Here is a 20179-nt window from a genome sequence, read left to right as displayed (position 1 = left end):
TGAGTGTCTACACCCGGGGCTGTACTAGCACCGGCAGCGGCTCGAGGCCTTCGCGGACAAGCTGGCCGCCGAGCGCACCAAGCGCCGCCAGGAGCGAGCGCAGCAGCGCGCCGAGCAGCGCCGGCAGGAGGTGAGTGTCTACACCCGGGGCTGTACTAGCACCGGCAGCGGCTCGAGGCCTTCGCGGACAAGCTGGCCGCCGAGCGCACCAAGCGCCGCCAGGAGCGAGCGCAGCAGCGCGCCGAGCAGCGCCGGCAGGAGGTGAGTGTCTACACCCGGGGCTGTACTAGCACCGGCAGCGGCTCGAGGCCTTCGCGGACAAGCTGGCCGCCGAGCGCACCAAGCGCCGCCAGGAGCGAGCGCAGCAGCGCGCCGAGCAGCGCCGGCAGGAGGTGAGTGTCTACACCCGGGGCTGTACTAGCACCGGCAGCGGCTCGAGGCCTTCGCGGACAAGCTGGCCGCCGAGCGCACCAAGCGCCGCCAGGAGCGAGCGCAGCAGCGCGCCGAGCAGCGCCGGCAGGAGGTGAGTGTCTACACCCGGGGCTGTACTAGCACCGGCAGCGGCTCGAGGCCTTCGCGGACAAGCTGGCCGCCGAGCGCACCAAGCGCCGCCAGGAGCGAGCGCAGCAGCGCGCCGAGCAGCGCCGGCAGGAGGTGAGTGTCTACACCCGGGGCTGTACTAGCACCGGCAGCGGCTCGAGGCCTTCGCGGACAAGCTGGCCGCCGAGCGCACCAAGCGCCGCCAGGAGCGAGCGCAGCAGCGCGCCGAGCAGCGCCGGCAGGAGGTGAGTGTCTACACCCGGGGCTGTACTAGCACCGGCAGCGGCTCGAGGCCTTCGCGGACAAGCTGGCCGCCGAGCGCACCAAGCGCCGCCAGGAGCGAGCGCAGCAGCGCGCCGAGCAGCGCCGGCAGGAGGTGAGTGTCTACACCCGGGGCTGTACTAGCACCGGCAGCGGCTCGAGGCCTTCGCGGACAAGCTGGCCGCCGAGCGCACCAAGCGCCGCCAGGAGCGAGCGCAGCAGCGCGCCGAGCAGCGCCGGCAGGAGGTGAGTGTCTACACCCGGGGCTGTACTAGCACCGGCAGCGGCTCGAGGCCTTCGCGGACAAGCTGGCCGCCGAGCGCACCAAGCGCCGCCAGGAGCGAGCGCAGCAGCGCGCCGAGCAGCGCCGGCAGGAGGTGAGTGTCTACACCCGGGGCTGTACTAGCACCGGCAGCGGCTCGAGGCCTTCGCGGACAAGCTGGCCGCCGAGCGCACCAAGCGCCGCCAGGAGCGAGCGCAGCAGCGCGCCGAGCAGCGCCGGCAGGAGGTTATTGATTTCTACATTTACAGTTGCAGGGATATCCACAGAACGCTCCAATTTTGATCACAAGCTCAGCCACGTTCATGGAAACTTTAACTGATTCCGTTGCACCGATAACGCGCTAACCAACAACACATTACACGACTACACTACACTAACATTGCGCGACTGATTTTGGCTAAGGCGAAAACCATAGTTGGGAACGAAAGTTCCGATCACTGTGTCTCGCTCCAACCTATGGTTGTCGCCATACCCTAAGCCAGTCGCGCAATGTCGTGGCCACTGGCAAGGCCGTAAGGCATTGAGCTCGCGCTTGTACGGAACGCGGTGCTAATATGTTACTCGTGACAATACAACTTCCAAGAAGATCTTTAGCTAATTATCATTTGCCTGAAAACTGTTCGGCCTTATACTGTGTTTTTATATCCCAAATACTGAAATTTATATATGTTTAATTTTTTTTTTCCCACTAGTGGCTGGCAGAGAAGCGTCGCGCAGAGGAGCGCGCGGCGGAGGAGGCGCGCCGCATCAAGGAGGAGGAGGAGCGCAAGGAGCGCGAGGAGAGGGAGAGGAAGCTGGCGGAGGAGCAGGCCGCCGCCCGGGAACGGAAGGAGAAGGAGGAGAGGTAAGCATTACGTGTTGTGATGTTTATTAGTGGCTGGCAGAGAAGCGTCGCGCAGAGGAGCGCGCGGCGGAGGAGGCGCGTCGCATCAAGGAGGAAGAGGAGCGCAAGGAGCGCGAGGAGAGGGAGAGGAAGCTGGCGGAGGAGCAGGCCGCCGCCCGGGAACGGAAGGAGAAGGAGGAGAGGTAAGCATTACATGTTGTGATGTTTATTAGTGGCTGGCAGAGAAGCGTCGCGCAGAGGAGCGCGCGGCGGAGGAGGCGCGCCGCATCAAGGAGGAGGAGGAGCGCAAGGAGCGCGAGGAGAGGGAGAGGAAGCTGGCGGAGGAGCAGGCCGCCGCCCGGGAACGGAAGGAGAAGGAGGAGAGGTAAGCATTACATGTTGTGATGTTTATTAGTGGCTGGCAGAGAAGCGTCGCGCAGAGGAGCGCGCGGCGGAGGAGGCGCGCCGCATCAAGGAGGAGGAGGAGCGCAAGGAGCGAGAGGAGAGGGAGAGGAAGCTGGCGGAGGAGCAGGCCGCCGCCCGGGAACGTAAGGAGAAGGAGGAGAGGTAAGCATTTCGTTTTGATGTTTACAGGGTGGCCCAAAAATACGTTTACAACGTTTTTTCTAATTATTTTATTAAGTACTTAAAAACTACACTCTTTTTGTGCAACAAAAGTTAATTGTCTTCAAAATAGCTTCCTTTCGCTTTGATACACAAACGCAAACATTTGTTAAAATTTTCAACGAAATGCCGCAGTTCGCAGTTTAAGAGAGGTATGGGCATTGTGAGTGTCATCTCGTTTTGTGTGGTAGGGCACAGCACAGCGGATGTCATTCCAGATCTAGAGCAGAGCCCAACTGGGGAAGTACCTCCACCTTACAGAAAACCGCAGCCAAATAACACTAGACCCTACTCTTGTGTTGTGTTCCTGCTGGTGAGTAGGGTTGCCAGAGCGGAACGAGGGTGGGTGAGGGTAAAGGTCGGCAACGCGCATGTAACACCTCTGGAGTTGCAGGCGTCCATAGGCTACGGTGACTGCTTACCATCAGGCGGCCCGTATGCTTGTTTGCCACCGATGTGGTTTAAAAAAAAGTTCCTCCAAGGATATTTTTTCCCATCTAGTAAGTGTTGCTTGTGTTTAGTCGTATATGCCCTTGTCTCTAAGATTGGCCACAAACTATAATCCATTGGATTTAGATCAGGCGAGTAGGGTGGCCACTCTTTTGAACTTATGAATCCGGGAAAATTAGCAGTCAACGTATTTAGGGGGCGTCCTCTATTAGTTATTCTGTTTTGAATCTTGCCGGCATGGAGGATGGACGAGATCTTATAATTCTCATGTGGGCGACATATTTAGTGTATAAAAATAAAAATTTAAAATAAAATAAAACAAACGGCATTGTAGTGCCGTCTAAGTGGCATGGTCTTTGGACTTGTTTCTTCGGAACTAGCCAGCCAGGAGGCAGGATATCTTGATCAACCTACAGCTGAGACGGTACATTACAGTTTTACATAAGTGTCATACTCTAATACAGCGGTCGGCAACCTTTTAGCAGCCAAGGGCCACATAGTAGTTATCGAAGTTGACGCGGGCCGCACTTTGTTAATATTTATGACTTTATATCAGACATTGTCGTTTGTCAATATTACATACAAAATAGCCAGGGAGGCTCGCGGGCCGCAAGTGAAGGGTTCACGGGCCGCATGCGGCCCGCGGGCTGCCTGTTGCCGACCGCTGCTCTAATAGTATATGTTATTTTGTCAGACATAAGACACTCATTCTTCGCAGGTTGTGTAGTATGTTTTTGGTATGGGAAACGGTGTAGCATCGCTTCACATGTTTCGACCTTGTATCACCTTGAAATTAAACCGTTAAGGCAACAGCTTTTTGCCAGTGTTATCTAATAAAAGTAAGTAGTTAAAACCATTCATCATTGTATTTCCTCAGGGAACACCAAGAGTACCTAGCCCGCGTGGAGGCCAAAGCGCGCGCCAAGGAGGCCGAGGTGCAGCGCCGGCTCGAGGAGCAGAAGGCGGCCGCCGCCTCCTCAAGCTCCTGGCGGCGCGGGGACCCCCCGCCGCGCGACAAGGACGGCAAGCCCGACGACAAGGACAGCGCATGGAGGAGCAAGGGAGACGCCAAGGATGACAAGAAGACGGAGCCGTGGCGGCCAGGTTAGCTCATTTTTTAGGGTTCCAAAGGGTAAAAACGGGACCCTATTACTAAGACTCCGCTGTCCGTCCGTCCGTCCGTCTGTCACCAGGCTGTATCTCACGAACCGTGATAGCTAGACAGTTGAAATTTTCAGAGATGATGTATTTCTGTTGCCGCTATAACAACAAATACTAAAAACAGAATAAAATAAAGATTTAAGTGGTGCTCCCATACAACAAACGTGATTTTTGACCGAAGTTAAGCAACGTCGGGCGGGGTCAGTACTTGGATGGGTGACCGTTTTGTTGCTTGTTTTGCTCTATTTTTTGTTGATGGTGCGGAACCCTCCGTGCGCGAGTCCGACTCGCACTTGGCCGGTTTTTATTTAGGAAAACTAACTCACTTTTCTATTTGAGGAAAGTTATATTTCAGCATTCTTTTGTTCGTGTTTGTGAGAATGCTCGTTGTAAGTTAATGCTCAAGTTTATTAGCATTCAGTTAATTATATATTTTTTTATATGAGCGCTCAGTTATTATATTTCTGGATTCTACCTGGGGCCCGTTCCTGAAAAATTACTTTCTGACAGCTTTTTTTAGAAAAGGACTTCCACTTGTATTACAAGCTACAAGCTTTTTAGAAACGGGCCCATGATGTGTACTGTATGAACTTATATGTTGTGTGTTGCTGAGTTTGAGCGTCGTCACTTTTCATTTAAGTAAAACTTGAACTTCTTACTGTACTTTGTACTGTAAACTCGCCGTCATTAGAACTTGCGAACTATGTAAACAAACCGCCATATTGAAATTGTCTCTGAATGATGAATTTACTAGTGATGGGCAAGACTCTTACTTACTACTTTACTAATGTCAAACCATATCGAGTAATAAAATACCAAAATTAAAAAACAAGTAGTTACTTATTTTTAATTTGTTTAATCACGATCAGAAGACAAATTGGTACTTAAGAATGATGTATTGATGTATTTTACAACCGCGGCGGTAGGTACAGAGCGTGAGTTGGGTAGTGTGTAACGGGTTTATATCACAAACTTTAGTCACAACACTACCTATCATAGACAATTGTAGAATTTAAAAGAAACAAAAACGTCATTCCATCAGGTCCTAATAACCTAACTTATGAAACCATTTTAAACTTTTAATTAAATATCCAAGATACAGTTATATATTTATGTATTTTACGGAACGGACCGTTTCAATAGTGTATATGTGTATAGTTTGAATTGTGTTCGATGGGGAAGTGTGAAAATTCAAGGAGAAACAGTCACAAAACAAAGTTACATTGTTTGTTTACATAGTTCGCAAGTTCTAATGACGGCAACTTTAGCTGTTGGATCTCCGTAATATAAATAAATAAATAACTACATATTATAATATATTGTTGCAGCAGCGCGCGTGCGCGAGCCCGGCGCGCGCGACGAGCGGCCGCGCTCCCCCCCGTCCCGCGCCCCGCCCGCCCGGGACGACAGGGACAGGTATGTCTACTGTCTCTGTCCAACACACTACTTATGTCATCACTCAAGTATCAGCTGAAACGTGGCGTAGTGGGGCCATTCGCCTTTACCAAGGATCTTCATAACCGACTTTACTATATATAACTTATGTACATTTAATGCGTGAATTTGTAATATACGGTTAACCCATAAATACCTAGGAAGCGAAAGGAGTTTGCGCCTCACACCCCTGCACTATAGATCCAGCTGAGAACACATAAATAAATCCTCTTGCTTTTTCAGACATATATTCTACGCTTTTCTAGCGCGAATGTATTCATCAAATTTGTTATTATTTCCATCCTCACATTTTTACATTTGATGTATTATCTTCCTCAGACGCGACGAGCGTGCACCCCCGCGCGACGAAGGCGCCTGGCGCTCGGCTCGCGACACGCGCGACACACGCGACACTCGCGACACGCGCGACACTCGCGACACGCGCGACACACGTGACGCACGCGAGCCGAGGGACTCAAGGGACACGAGGGAACCGGAACGCGACAGGTAGGCTTCTGTTATACTTATGTGAATCAACAGGGTCCAAGAGACAGATACACAATTTGATACATTATAATCCATTATAACAGGTATTTAACTGTCTCACTCACGTCGGCTCACTTTCCGTTTGCGGGCCTGGGTCGTATGGCATTTGGATTTTTACCTGAACCGGAATACGGATTTGGAGACTACTATGGATTCTTAGCCTGAGTGGACGCTCGAAGCGGAGCGTTCGGCGGGGCGTGCAGCGTGGCGTCGGGCTCACAAGTGCTTTGAGCAGCGTGCACTAAGGCCGCTCCTATACGCTTGCATTTGTTTAACATGCACGCCGCACGCCCCGCCCCGCTGCACGCCCAACTCGAGCGTCCACTCGGGCCTTGTTACTTGTAGTTATTGTTCTAATAAAGCTTGTTTGGTCCAGGCCTCGGCCAGGCTACGGCGGGCGCTCCAGCGGGCCCGGCGCCGAGGGCGGCGGCAGCTGGCGGCGCGGCCCCGCAGACCCGCCACCGGCACCTACCGTAAGTATCGAACACTAGCTAAACATAGTAGAAACTACACAAATTAATATGAAAAACCTTATAATGTGTAACACTGATATTGCATGCTGCTGATAATGCTGCCTTATAATGTGTGTCAAAGGCTGGTATTCCATCTGTCCAATATCTTGGTCCAATGTGTATTTGCGTCTCACATTTTGCTTAATGAGAGATAAAGACCCAATGCACATTGGACAAAGAAATAGGGCAGGTGGAATATCACCCTAAGTGGATATTTGATAAACTCTAACCCACCCCACAACCTTTTTGTTCCATCAGTATATTTTTTTTAACCTAAAATAGAGTGTTTATAAATTTTTAAACACAGTACACTATAACTTACCCTGCTCTTAGAGCAGAAGCTTAGCCCTCACTATACTAATATTAATATATATTTTATAACAGGAACGATCATCAGCCTGGCGTACTAAAGACGCTCCACCCCGCGAGGACCGCTACCGCGACGCCCCGCGTGGCGACCGCGACGGCCCGCGCGACCGCGACGGCTTCCGCGACCGCGACCGCTTCCCGCCGCGCCGCGACGACGGACCCCGCGACCGAGACGGCCCGAGACGCGACGACCGAGACGGACCCCGGGACCGCGATGGACCGAGACGGGACGACCGCGACGGGCCGAGGCGAGATGATCGCGACGGGCCGCGACGCGACGATCGGGACAGACGCCCGCCGCCGCCTCGTCGTGACGAGAAACGTGAGTACACTTATATTATTTTTGCACAATTTAAATGTATTGCAATTAACTTTTAACGCGGAAAAAATGCGAAATACTTTTTTATTTTATTATACTTTAAATACAAGGAAACTTACATTCAAATATGTACGTACATTCTTACATACAAACACGTTCAAATAATAAACTTGATTTTCTAATATAAACTCAAATTGAGTTTTACACTGACTCGTTATATTATCGAGTACCATGAACAAAACAGTGCATAAATTCATAATTACGAACATGCTCGATCTTCAAAAGTAAGTGTTTGACTACTTTTTGTTAGTTTTTCCACAGAAAACTAAATTAACAGACAGTATACGAATACGTCTACATATTTTATTTTAAGATGTTTCATATTTTAATCATCGATGTTTGGTCATTCTTCTTATGACTGTAAGTTTGTTTGTTCAGTTTTCTGTGCTCCAAAATGGTGGTATTTTGAATGTTTTTCTCGTTTGTTTCAGCCCGCGACCCCGATGGTGACGACTGGCAACCCGTCACCCGCCGCTAAGCGCACACAAGGGTTCAGTATCACCCGAGACCACTTTGAAAACACTACCCTGTTGTGTACGGCACTAGGTTCAATATTGTATAACTGCCGTCTAAATTTTCATTCGCCGACAGTTTTGGGTCTATAGTGCTTTAATTTTCATGATTTTTGTATAGTTTTCACATGTGTAGTTGAAATATATATCGCCAATGTTAGCGATTTACAGTGTAAAATACACGCACATGCATTACAATAAAGTCCATATTCGTGGTGCAAGACGCAAAATGGCGTCTGTCCATTGGTGCTGGCGCCATCTGTAAGTTGTAAAGTGTTGTGAGGCTTTAAGCCTTGTCTGTTGTGTACCTCTTTTATGTAATAAAGAATAAAGGAATGAGATATATAATTATCTCAACACTTTAATGATTAACGGCGGCTTTTTAAAATAAACACGCATTTATTTCACGTTCGCTGCGTGCGTGTTCAAGAAACATGGTTCAAATGTTTTTATATTAATAATAAAAGGGGTAACATATGAATCAACGTCGTATTGACTTGGCTTTAACTCTCACAACGCTAGTGTCAATCAAAGTGGTTGTTAAAGGTCTCATACTGCACCCCTTTTTCATGTAATCCGATTCAGACATATGTTTAATTGTATCAATGCTTTTACTAACGGTGTAATAAACATTACGTTGACGTGTTTGGGCATATTCTGTCTTACTTATTTCCTACCTAACCCCTTATTATTTACTTCCTAGAAATCCCAAAACCCCTACGGGGATTTTTAATAAAATTATAAGCGGCATGCGATGTCCCTCTCGAGTCCTGGCGGATTGGGTACTATCGGCCATGTATAATCTACGCCAAAGATGTGTTTATATGGGGCATTATCTGTGAAAAGGGACCTTATTGTCGATGGCGCTTACGCCACAACGTCGCGCGGCATTATATTTATATCGGAGCATCATTAATAATGACGTAAGCGCCATCGACAACAAGGTCCCTTTTTATAGATAACGTCACATATGTTTCTCCTAATTACTTATTACAAAGGATTAAAGTGCAAAAGTATAAACTTATCTTTGACGTTGAATGTACAAGAATTACGACTGGTTTAGGGCGCTGAGCTTGCTAAAGACATACATTTAAAAACATCCTTTATCAATCACAGAATAAAAGATCTACATTTCAATTATGTGAATGTTTTGCCCAAACGCTTCAATGTTTCTTTACGTCGGACGCATTTACGATTGGTATAAGGGTTATTTGTTACTTTTACTACAGTGCTTAGTATCTTCTGGCATCCTTTTTGTCACAAATTGCTTCATATTTGTATGTTATCCCAAAATGAATTGTATTTTGCCGGCCAGACACTATCAGTACTCACCCAGGACCGGGACAAGTGGCGTACTAGAAGAGAGGCCTATGCTCACCAGTGGGCGATAAAGGGCTGGTCTGATGATGATGAATCACATTCAGAGGTGCGGTTTTGTAATTTCTGATGTAAAGCTTTGGTTTTCTCCGATAGCGGTGCCGTCATATGGCGGCCGTCTCCATACAAATACTACGACATCCATATTTAGCCGTATTATTTAGTATAGAGACGGCCGCTATATGACGGCACCGCTATCCTAGGAAAACCTATCTTTAGACTGACATTCGATTGTTATTTTTGAACTAGCCAGTATTAGTATAAATAAGTATTCGCGTTTTGAATGAACTGGTATTAAATTAGAAATGAAACAAAGTACTGAAAATATTAGTCAGTTTTACTGATAGTGTTGGGCATGTAGGTATCTACATTGTACAATTTATGTAACCGATTTGGATACTTTTTTTGACGTTTTGCTAATTAAAATGCCATGCCATGGTCATGGTTAATAGATGCCGAATTTCAACATGCCGTAGATAGTTCTTAATAAATATTATTGGTTCAAATCGTTGTTTTTGTTACTAACCCGAATACGCATCATTGTCCAATGATTTATAACCCAAGATAGGTTATAGGCGTTCCAAAATTGAAGCGCTTACCTTGTGACAAATTGGACAAGTTGAGCTCCGGCACACCGAAATAGAAAGAGACGACATGTTTAACAACGAGTGTGACAAAGATGGATTGAATGATAAAACTAATCAAAAATAACAGATTTCTTCGTAGGCACAGAAATAAATATGGAAGTATTTTTTGTGCTCCTCAAGTATGAGTATAACCTATCTATGTTATATAACATCATTGGTCATTGTCTGAGTAAGTTGCTTAGGGTTGACTCTTATTGCACCGAGAGCCGATGAAGTGACACGACGGGCCCAACCCAACATGTACAGTCAGCAGTACCCCCCCCCCCTGCATAGAAGTTTATACGTAAAGGTGCTAAGCGAATAGTTTTGCTGTCTGTACGCCTTAATTAGAAAATTTGCAAGCCTTCAACGCAAATTTCGTGAACGCGTGTTGGTAAATTGTATTGTATTGCATGTTGATAATTAGAAAACTTAACTGCTTGCTATTGAATCATCTCCGACAGTCCATTCTGAGTTATTAGACAAAAATGTTAAAAAGCGGCCAAGTGCGAGTCGGACTCGCCCATGAAGGGTTCCGTATTTAGGCGATTTATGACGTATTAAAAAAAACTACTTACTAGATTTCGTTCAAACCAATTTTCGGTGGAAGTTTACATGGTAATGTACATCATATATTTTTTTTAGTTTTATCATTCTGTTATTTTAGAAATTACAGGGGGGGGGGGGCACACATTTTACCACTTTGGAAGTGTCTCTCGCGCAAACTATTCAGTGGGCTTAGCACGGTAGCAGTTATCACGCAATATGGTATAAAATATGTGAATAAAACGTTAGTTACCGACGATTTTATCATGCATACTATGGTAGCAGACGATATATGGAGTTATCCACATTTGACAGCGGTAGATGACAGAAGACAATTTGCATAACATGGGGGTTGGATAATTTGACATATTATCCCATTTTGACAGTTCAACTTAGTTAATTTTATCTAAGTGCTTCTTAGGTGACGATAAGCCTTGTCGTGAAAGCAAAACTAGTGAATAAACCTATTACAAATACAAATTACAGGTAAATATCCGTTTTTCTATGATTATATTGAGAGTTATTAGTTACAATGTTCCGCTTTATATAATATAGTCAATATTTTATTTGCAGGGAAGTCAAATTTTATTATTCCTACTCGCGGCTGCTGTTGAAGAAACAAAGCGTCGAAAAATCTCGTGCATAGCTTTAAGAAACGCTTGCAACCCGTTTGATATGCCAGACAAAGAGTTTCGGCATATTTACAGAGTGTAAGGAGTGTGCAGTGCATTTATGTGCCGAACTTAACGCAGAGTCTCAAAACGGTGATGGATTACCAAAACACCTTAAAGGTAAAGCTTAATAAAATTGTAGTGTTTCTTTAAAGTTAATATGTATTCCATGTAAGACAGGCGTCTCAATGACAATGCTACTAAACTCTTAAATACTATCTCATATTATAATTGTAAAAATTAGTATGTTAAGATATTCTGTTGCACAATCTTATACTTACTAACAGAGGTTACTTATTTAAGCCACTTTTTACCTCAACATTCATATCCTAACCTAAAGGGGAAAGTCTACTTACCTAGGTACAAATATTACATCTATGTTCTTATTTGTTTTAGGTTTTAACAGTATTAGCTGTAATACTGGTAGCTGATGGCAACTACCAACGCGGGACTAGTCAAGATGATGGCTTGTCCATTGGCCAGACTACTGTAAGTCAATACCTTTCTCGAGCAACTTGCACACAGAAGGTAAGTTCTCTTGAGCACTGAATTAAGTACTTACTAGACATAAAAAACTGTGACGTTCCACTAGGCGTGTCTTAGTAACTTTTTTGAATAAGTATGAGTGTGGCTGTATTGTGCAATGAGATAGGTAACTATTGTTTGATAGTTATGTTAAGTAGTTACTGGGTCTAGGATACATACTGTTATTCTTCATATTCAATTATTCATTATGTGAAAAAAACTGACAATCACAATATAAATTCCTGAAAATCTACCATGTGTAATTTTAAGTGAAATTGTATATTGTGAGATAAATAAATCATATCATATCATATCATAATCTGGGAATGCATTTAAGGTTTAACTAAGGCATCCAGTTCTAGTTCTAATGTGCTGCATTGTTGACAAACATACTTAGTCATATTTTTATTCAAAAAAAATAATACAGGCCTATTGCTTGATGACTAGCGGAATGCGCAGCAAGCAGCAACCTCGAGTCTAGGACAAAACTTAACTTTCATATTTTTGGTGTGCATCAGTAAGCGTTCATATTGCTCTTCACGAGACTCCAATGGATAATACATATATATAAAAACTAGCGGATAATATATATAAAAACCAATGGATATTATTCCCCGAAATGGTCGTTCCCGTCGATTAGTTACTAGTAGCTATATTTTGGGTGCAAATAGCCTGCACTCATGTGAAAATATTTCATTCATAGCTGCCACATGAACCTGCTGTTACTTATTTCCTTATTTTTCTTCCAGAAAACTTCTCGTGGATACAGGGGGAAATTAGGGAAGGCGCTCCCCGAGGACTTCCTAAGCATCATGCACAAAACCGGCTGTTGTTAAGAGCCCATCAACCTGCACACTAGCGCCACTGCTAAGTAATCGTGATTATTTCAATTTAACGAAATATATTTAAAAAAGGGGGCCGCTACGCATTGTATCTTGTATTAAAGTACCTTTTGAATACTCGTACATCAAACTAGTTTCTATGTTGCTGGATTCGTCAATCTATGCGTCCAAGTTAAAACGGCCGTTTTTGTTTTGAGTTTATAGATTGACGAATTCAGCAACATAGAAACTAGTTTGATATATTCACAAGGTACTTTAATACAAGATACAGTACGTAGCGGCCCCCCTTTTTTTAAATATCTTTCGTTAAATTGAAATAATCATGATTATTTAGCAGTGGCGCTAGTGTGCACGTTGATGGGCTCTTGAGAATGTGCGCGTGCGAGCCAGCTTAATAAATACTTATTTCGCCTATAACCAACTATGTTTTACTATCACACAAATACCTACCTAATCTATTTACCTATTTTTCTATGGTCAATCTTCATACAAAACAGCATTCCCCGCATGTAGGTGTCGCTTATTCTTATTTTTCATTTTAGCGTACAAAATCTGTCACTGTTACTACTTATAGCTTCTAAACGTATTTAATCCGACTTTCATATATATACACTATAGTATAATTAAAGCATTTTAAGCACGTTCTTATTTAAAGACGCATCTAGTTAGTCTGTGGCGGTCAAAAGGTTAAATAAGAATATTCCTAAATGCTCTATTATGCTATAAGTCTACCTACTTTAGTAACTATAACTACGGTCAGACAGAGTTTAATACTCTAATAATTAATGTTAAATTTTAAAAAACTATGTTAAATCCATTAACAACAATGTCAATATTCTCGCGGCGTTGGCACTGTTGTCAGTCTTCTATGTTTACTAGGTAAGTTAAGAGCCCGTCAACGTGCACACTAGCGCCACTGCTAAATAATCGTGATAATTTAAATTTAACGAAAGATTTTTTTAAAGGGGGCCGCTACGTATTGTATCTACATAGTATTAAAGTAACTTTTGAATACATCAAACTAGTTTTATGTTGCTGGATTCGCCGATCTATGAACTTAAAACAAAAACGGCCGTTTTAACTTTGGACGCATAGATTGAAGAATCCAGCAACATAAAAACTAGTTTGATGTATTCAAGAGGTACTTAAATGTGACGGAATCTATGAAAAGGGACCTTATTGTCGATGGCGCTTACGTCATTATTAAAGATGCTCCGATATAAATATAATGCCGCGCGATGTAAGCGCCATCGACAATAAGGTCCCTTTTCATAGATAATGCCCCAAATACAAAATACAGTACGTAGCGGCCCCCTTTTTTAAATACCTGACGTTAATTTGAAATAATCACGATTATTTAGCAGTGGCGCTAGTGTGCACGTTGATGGGCTCTTAACAATATCGGCTCTGTGCTGCTGGAGAGAATATTATAAATGGGTAAATAACACAACTATTGCCAAAAAGATAAACCAAGTTTATTTTCACATTAAATTATGGTATACAAACAAATCATTAATTGTCGTCCCCGGTGCGAAAGTGCCCATGATGCTAGCAACTTTTCAACGCTGGATTACTATGGGCAGCTTTTGCACCAGGAACGGCTCGGAGCGAGGGCCGTAATGTATAGGTATACATAGTAATGACCTGAAAAGGGAAAAAGTGTTTTGGTCTCAGACACACTCAGAGTACTCAGACAACGATATAATCGGAGAGTTAGCCACGGAAATAGGTACTTATGCAATTTATAGAGCAACGTAATCCCTCTAGTTAGTGTGCCATACTAACATTATTAATTAATCCGGTCGCCTGGCAGCAGTTCAGCGGTGGGTGTGAGAGTGGTTGGGCAACAACGGAGTTGTAAAATCAATTGAAGGTGTGCAATTTATAGAGCTCTGTGTTTGGTGTGATATTATAGCTAATTATGTATTTAATTCAAATATAACAATGCCAGGCGTTTTTGCTTTACGTATATAATCCACTCGTACTTTTCGCAATCGTACTTTTTGTACTCTGTCACAGAATAAATAATAGTACTACTCTGTTCGATTACGCCTAGGTATGTGTTAAGGAAAAGTAGAAGACATATACAACTATGCGTGAAGCAATTGTGAGTCAGGTGGAATTTGCTCATGGTCTTCCTGCAGGCGCTCAAGTGGTTTGTGTACTTTCATCACCTGACACTACTATTCCCCCAAATAAAACGCCTGGCATTGTTATATTTGAATTAAATATATAATTAGCTATGATATCATTTTACAACCCCTTTGTTGCCCATCCACTCACACACCCACCGCTGAACTGCTGCCATGCTGGATTAATTAATAATGATAGTATGGCCCACTAACTAGAGGGATTTCGTTGCTCTATAAATTGCATAAGTACCTATTTCCGTGGCTAGCTCTTAGACTAATATATATAATATACAAATACTTAAATACATAGAAAACATCCATGACTCGGGAACAAATATCTGTGCTCATCACACAAATTAATGCCCTTACCGGGATTCGAACCAGGACCGCGGCTTCACAGGCAGGGTGACTACCCATTAGACCAGACCGGTCGTCAAAACATATATATGTACTTACATAAGAGAATTTGGGACGTTAGCCGCGTACCCTGCCTCGTTTCCAGCCTTGGCCACCGGTGGACTTGATCACTTTATCTTTAGTGTATGACATATATTTCAATTTATAAGAACTGAAACAAACTACTAATGATGTCGCGGGGTAAACTATAAAAATACTAACGCGTTGGCCACATTGCGCGACTGGCTCCGGCTAAGGCAGGGAAGGCTAGATGGGAACGAAAGGTCCGATCGCTGTGTCTCGCTACAACCTATGGTTGTCGCCTTAGCCGAAGCCAATCGAGCAATGTCATGGCCAAGCCGTAAGGCTAAAGGCTTCGTCACACAGGCGCGTTTTCCGGGCGGGGCGTTAGCGGGGCGCGCCGCTTTTACATATAAAACGCTCACGCCCCGCCCGGGAAACGCGCCTGTGTGACGGAAACTTAAGCGTATGCTGAGACGCAGGCGACGTAGGTCACGCAGCGCAGCACAGAGCGATTTTTGTAAAGTATAGAACGTCCTTTAGGTACGCACACTCCAGAGTAAGGACGTTCCATACTTTACAAAATCTGCTCTGTGCTGCGCTGCATGAACTGCGTCGCCTGCGTCTCATAATACGCTTAGCCTAGTGGCATTATTCATAAAAGTGTTACTGCCCTGAATTAGCTATGAATCGTTTGTCTTTATCTGTCATTTTGACTTAGATAAAGATAAGATAAAAGATAGTTTATTCAAGTAGGCATAATTACAATGCGCTTATGAACGTCAAATAAAGCTAGGTAGACCGGCTCCCTTATGTATTTGAAAGAAAGGGATAAAAAATTATTTAACTAAATCAGGTCCGTAAAGTTTTATGAATAAGGTGGTAAGTACATATCTTGTCAAATAAAAATGATATTTTTGATAAAAGTTTTTATTGCCGACTATAAAGGCCCCTGTACACAATGGGCCATCGCCGGCCAAACCAAGGGACGCAGCCATGCGGTAGAATGAGATAGCAATATCACTTGCTCCCTCTAACGCATAAATGCGTCCCCCAGAATGGCGCATTGTGTACTGGGGCCTTAACAGGCAATTAATACCTACTCATAAAAACAATTTCTAAGAAAGCCAAACACAAATTAGGTTGCTTTATATATATCAAAGAGTTTCTTTGCCCACATCCTGCGTCCATCATCAGATATTCGGTGGTACCATAATATTGCGTTATCAGTTATCACCCAACTTAAATAATGTATATTAAGTTTTAGCTCAATCGAATAAAGAGACGTGGGGTCTAATTTATCTTGTAATATGTACTTGATACATACATTGCAACTTAAAGGTTTGTTAGAAAAAACCTTTTAAATACCACTGTAATAGTTTCACCTACATATGCTTAACAAATAAACACTTTTACTATTGACTTCGAAATGCATGGACGTGCCTGCTGAGAAGTGTGTTCCAGGCAGAAAGTCAGAACTTTTTTTTGGCGCACTCTCTCGTTCTATAGCTAAATATTATGACTATCCCTTTTCTAAATAAGTCATTAAATAATTGAGGCTGCAGATTTTAGTTAATTTCTATCGTGTCCTCGATAACTTGAGTGTCCTCCAATATGTTATGACTGAAACAGAAACAAATAGATTAGATGAGGTCATGATTCTATAGTGGCGCAGGCTAGTACAGAGGTTCATTTGCAAATTATAAGAAATTAATGTCATTTTTAGAAAGCTGTCGTTTTTAAGTCAGGGGGATTTTATAGTTTCATTGGTCCGATTTCGTTTCGACTGAAAATAAATTAAATTTTGTTCCAGTAACTATTAATCCGTTATTTAAAGCATTTTTGTTATTATTATTTTATTAAAGAGTACCTATTATGTATTAAAGTGTAGTCTATGCCACCTGCGGCATAAAAACATACCAATGAACATCTTATTCAACAATATTTGTCTCAGTAGTTAAGCTTTTATGCTAGGGTAATACACGACACAAACATACCCACACACATACATACATACCTACATACATAGGCTGCTAAAATCATAATTCTTCCCATTGTCACGTATACAATCAAACCACTTAGGGTATTGCAAATGAAAACATTTAAAATAAGAGTACCTACTTAAATCTTTCAATTAAACTGCTGGCAATACACACTAGGCTATGCCTGCGCAGTTTAGCATGTACACTGTACAGTTCAACTGCACAGGTAAAGCCGGTTTGGAAACTGCAGTCGAATGCCTTTTTACCTGTGCAGTTAGACTGTACATAAAAATTAAATATTAATAATATTTTATCCTTATGTCTTAGATTCATGGCACAAAGTGTGGTGGTGTTTTTCTTTTGTCAATACACTTGAATTCTTACATACAAAACCAACTTCTACAATATTCAGACAGGGTAAAAAAACAATTTTGAAAGTGAGGTCTACGGGTTCCAAAGTTTTTAATTGTTGTTACAATCATTATGACCTTTTTCTGCAGTGTGAAAAAAATTTCAATTGGTAGTTTAGTAGTGTATCTTTCAATGTTGTTAACTCTAGTTTACCAAAAACAAGTATAACAAACTAGAACTTTCTAGTTAGGTAATTAATCTACAGTTGGATCAACTTTTATAACATCCATTGTTGCCATGACAACTTCATGCAATTATAGTAGTCATAGAACAGTTTTTAACAAACTTTTGTCACTTAGTAGAACATAGTCATAGTAGAAGATCAGTGTCAATAGTTTTAAATGGCACAATAAACTCTTCATGATTTTAGTTTAAGAAAGGTGTACTTACATCTCCAATCCTTGATTCTTCTGGATCCATTTTAGACAAGCCAGTTCTCCCGGTAATTGGTTGAGTTACCGCTCACTGCTAGCGGAGCCTGGGTTGCTGCCACATTGATTTTTCTAACTTTGCAGCTCAATTAACGACAAGTCTGACAATAAAAATAGAATTTATAGATAATTGACACATTTAACAGCTAAATTGTATTCAGTGATGACTTGATGACCCTACCTGCAACGGTAGTTAGAAACTGGATTTGGGCTAATATCAACAAGATAAACAACAAACATTAACACATTAACTGCCAGCGACTCACTAGGGGAGTTCACTGTTCGTAGGCGCTTTTTGCTACATACGGTTTTTCCCATGTTATCGGCTACACTCGTAGCGCGTAGCTCGCGCTGGCACTGAATGTTTTAAGTAATGCTAAGTTATGGATGTTTCTTGTGTCCATACTACAAACTTTGCTTAGTTTGAGATGAGGTTGATCTGTATTAATTATTAGCATAGTACTTACCGACTTCCATGCCTGCTGCCACTGATGCCACTGATCTGTACGGATCGTGCTCTCATAGAACTTGAATGCAGCACTGCACTTATCTCTGGCTTCCGAGAGGCTCATGGTCCTCCCTGTACTCCCTGTAGGCGAACAGGGGATGCTGAGTTATATATTTTGCTAGCATTTTCTTCTGCGTCAAAGAATCGACTGAAAAACATATTCATGACAAAATCAGTTATGATCAAACGAATTATAACTTTTTCTGTAAATAAATTATTGGTTTTTAGAGAAACTTACATTATGCGTGGCATTTTCTTTAGATTTCACAGCAAATCAGTATTTTTCTTCAACTTGGTTTGTATTCTGATATTTTCACTGATCACGCGCGTACGCGATGCTTGTCAATGTCAAATTATTGTCAATTGACTCAATTGTCAAACACGATTATCCGTGCATGTTATAATGTAGGTCAATTTGTATAAAGCTGTCACTCATTTAAACACTTTTCAATTTGGAAGTGTAGTAATAAAATTGACTATTCATGTTCAAACTATGTCCGACACACGTCCGACATATGAATAAGGGCAGCCATTGAATAGATTTTTCATAAGCTCTACGCATAGACAGTCGTGGTCACTATCGTATGATAGTCGATAACTTTATTCAATATCGACGTGGTAGGCTTATCGTAGCTCGGGGCCATGCTCAGCGATATGACAAATTTACCAATAACGTTAGAAGACAACGTATCATACCACGTGCAATATGATACGCCCGTGCTAAGCCCGCAGTTTAAAAAAACATGATATTAGAAACCTCAATATCATTTTTGAAGACCTATCCATAGATACCCCACACGTATGGGTTTGATGAAAAAAAAATTTTTGAGTTTCAGTTCTAAGTATGGGGAACCCCAAAAATTTATTGTATTTTTTCTATTTTTGTGTGAAAATCTTAATGCGGTTCACAGAATACATCTACTTACCAAGTTTCAACAGTATAGTTCTTATAGTTTCGGAGAAAAGTGACTGTGACATACGGACGGACAGACAGACAGACATGACGAATCTATAAGGGTTCCGTTTTTTGCCATTTGGCTACGGAACCCTAAAAATTAAACTTTATTTATGGTTCCGAATCTTAAACAGTGAGTACAAAAATACGATTTTGTTTTTCAATTAAATTTTTGATGCATGCAGTGCATGCTTTACCGACAGACACCGCTGAAATTGGGCTACCTACTTAATGAATGTCTTCATTGTGTCCATGCACCTTTGCAGCTCGTTCTACATCACACCAGCAGATAAGCTTTATTCTTCAAAAACTGATGAGCAACTTGGATTTTATTCATAAGAGTGGCAAAGTAATTTGGTGCAACTTTTGAGTTGTTACACTTGTTTGTTACGTGTAAGTCGCGGGTTAAAGCTTGTAATTGATAGGTAAATGTTATTAGCGTGTCCCGGCAAAATTAGTGAGTAATTAGTAGCGTAACAGTACCGATACCGGCTGTATTAAGTAACACGAAGGTAATACATTATTATGTTATATATATTATTAGTGAAGGTATTATACATTAGTGCTGCTATTAAATAATGTTTTTTGTAGGTACCCACTTCCTGGTAAAGTCTTACTAATATAATTAACCTAGCTAGTTTATTTTTATGTTGGTTGTTGTATACTGTAACTTATGAAATTATAATTACCTACTACCAGACCATACTGACCATTAAACCTTCAAGAAAAGAGCGTACTCCCGTTTCAAAGGACGTCAACGCACTTACAACCCCTATGGAGTTGCGGGTGTCCATGGGCGACGGTAATCGTTTATCATCAGGCGATTCGTCTGCCCGTTTGCCTCCTATATCATAAAAAATAT

General features: G+C 42.7%; 1 protein-coding gene across 1 annotated transcript; it reads left to right on the top strand.

Moving 5' to 3' along the window:
* Positions 1-1210: 1210 nt before the first annotated feature.
* LOC134657117 (eukaryotic translation initiation factor 3 subunit A-like) lies at positions 1211-7963 on the top strand (the record flags this gene model as incomplete). Its single annotated transcript, XM_063512669.1, has 8 exons — positions 1211-1309; positions 2323-2474; positions 3859-4085; positions 5474-5558; positions 5916-6083; positions 6499-6595; positions 7019-7325; positions 7814-7963. Coding segments are annotated over 8 exons (1182 nt in total), but the record flags the coding sequence as incomplete, so codon positions are not given.
* Between the last annotated feature and the right edge of the window lie 12216 nt (positions 7964-20179).

Source organism: Cydia amplana, chromosome 19 (genome assembly GCF_948474715.1).
Source record: "Cydia amplana chromosome 19, ilCydAmpl1.1, whole genome shotgun sequence".
Lineage (NCBI taxonomy): Eukaryota > Metazoa > Arthropoda > Insecta > Lepidoptera > Tortricidae > Cydia > Cydia amplana.
This window is presented reverse-complemented; position numbering and strand designations above follow the sequence as displayed.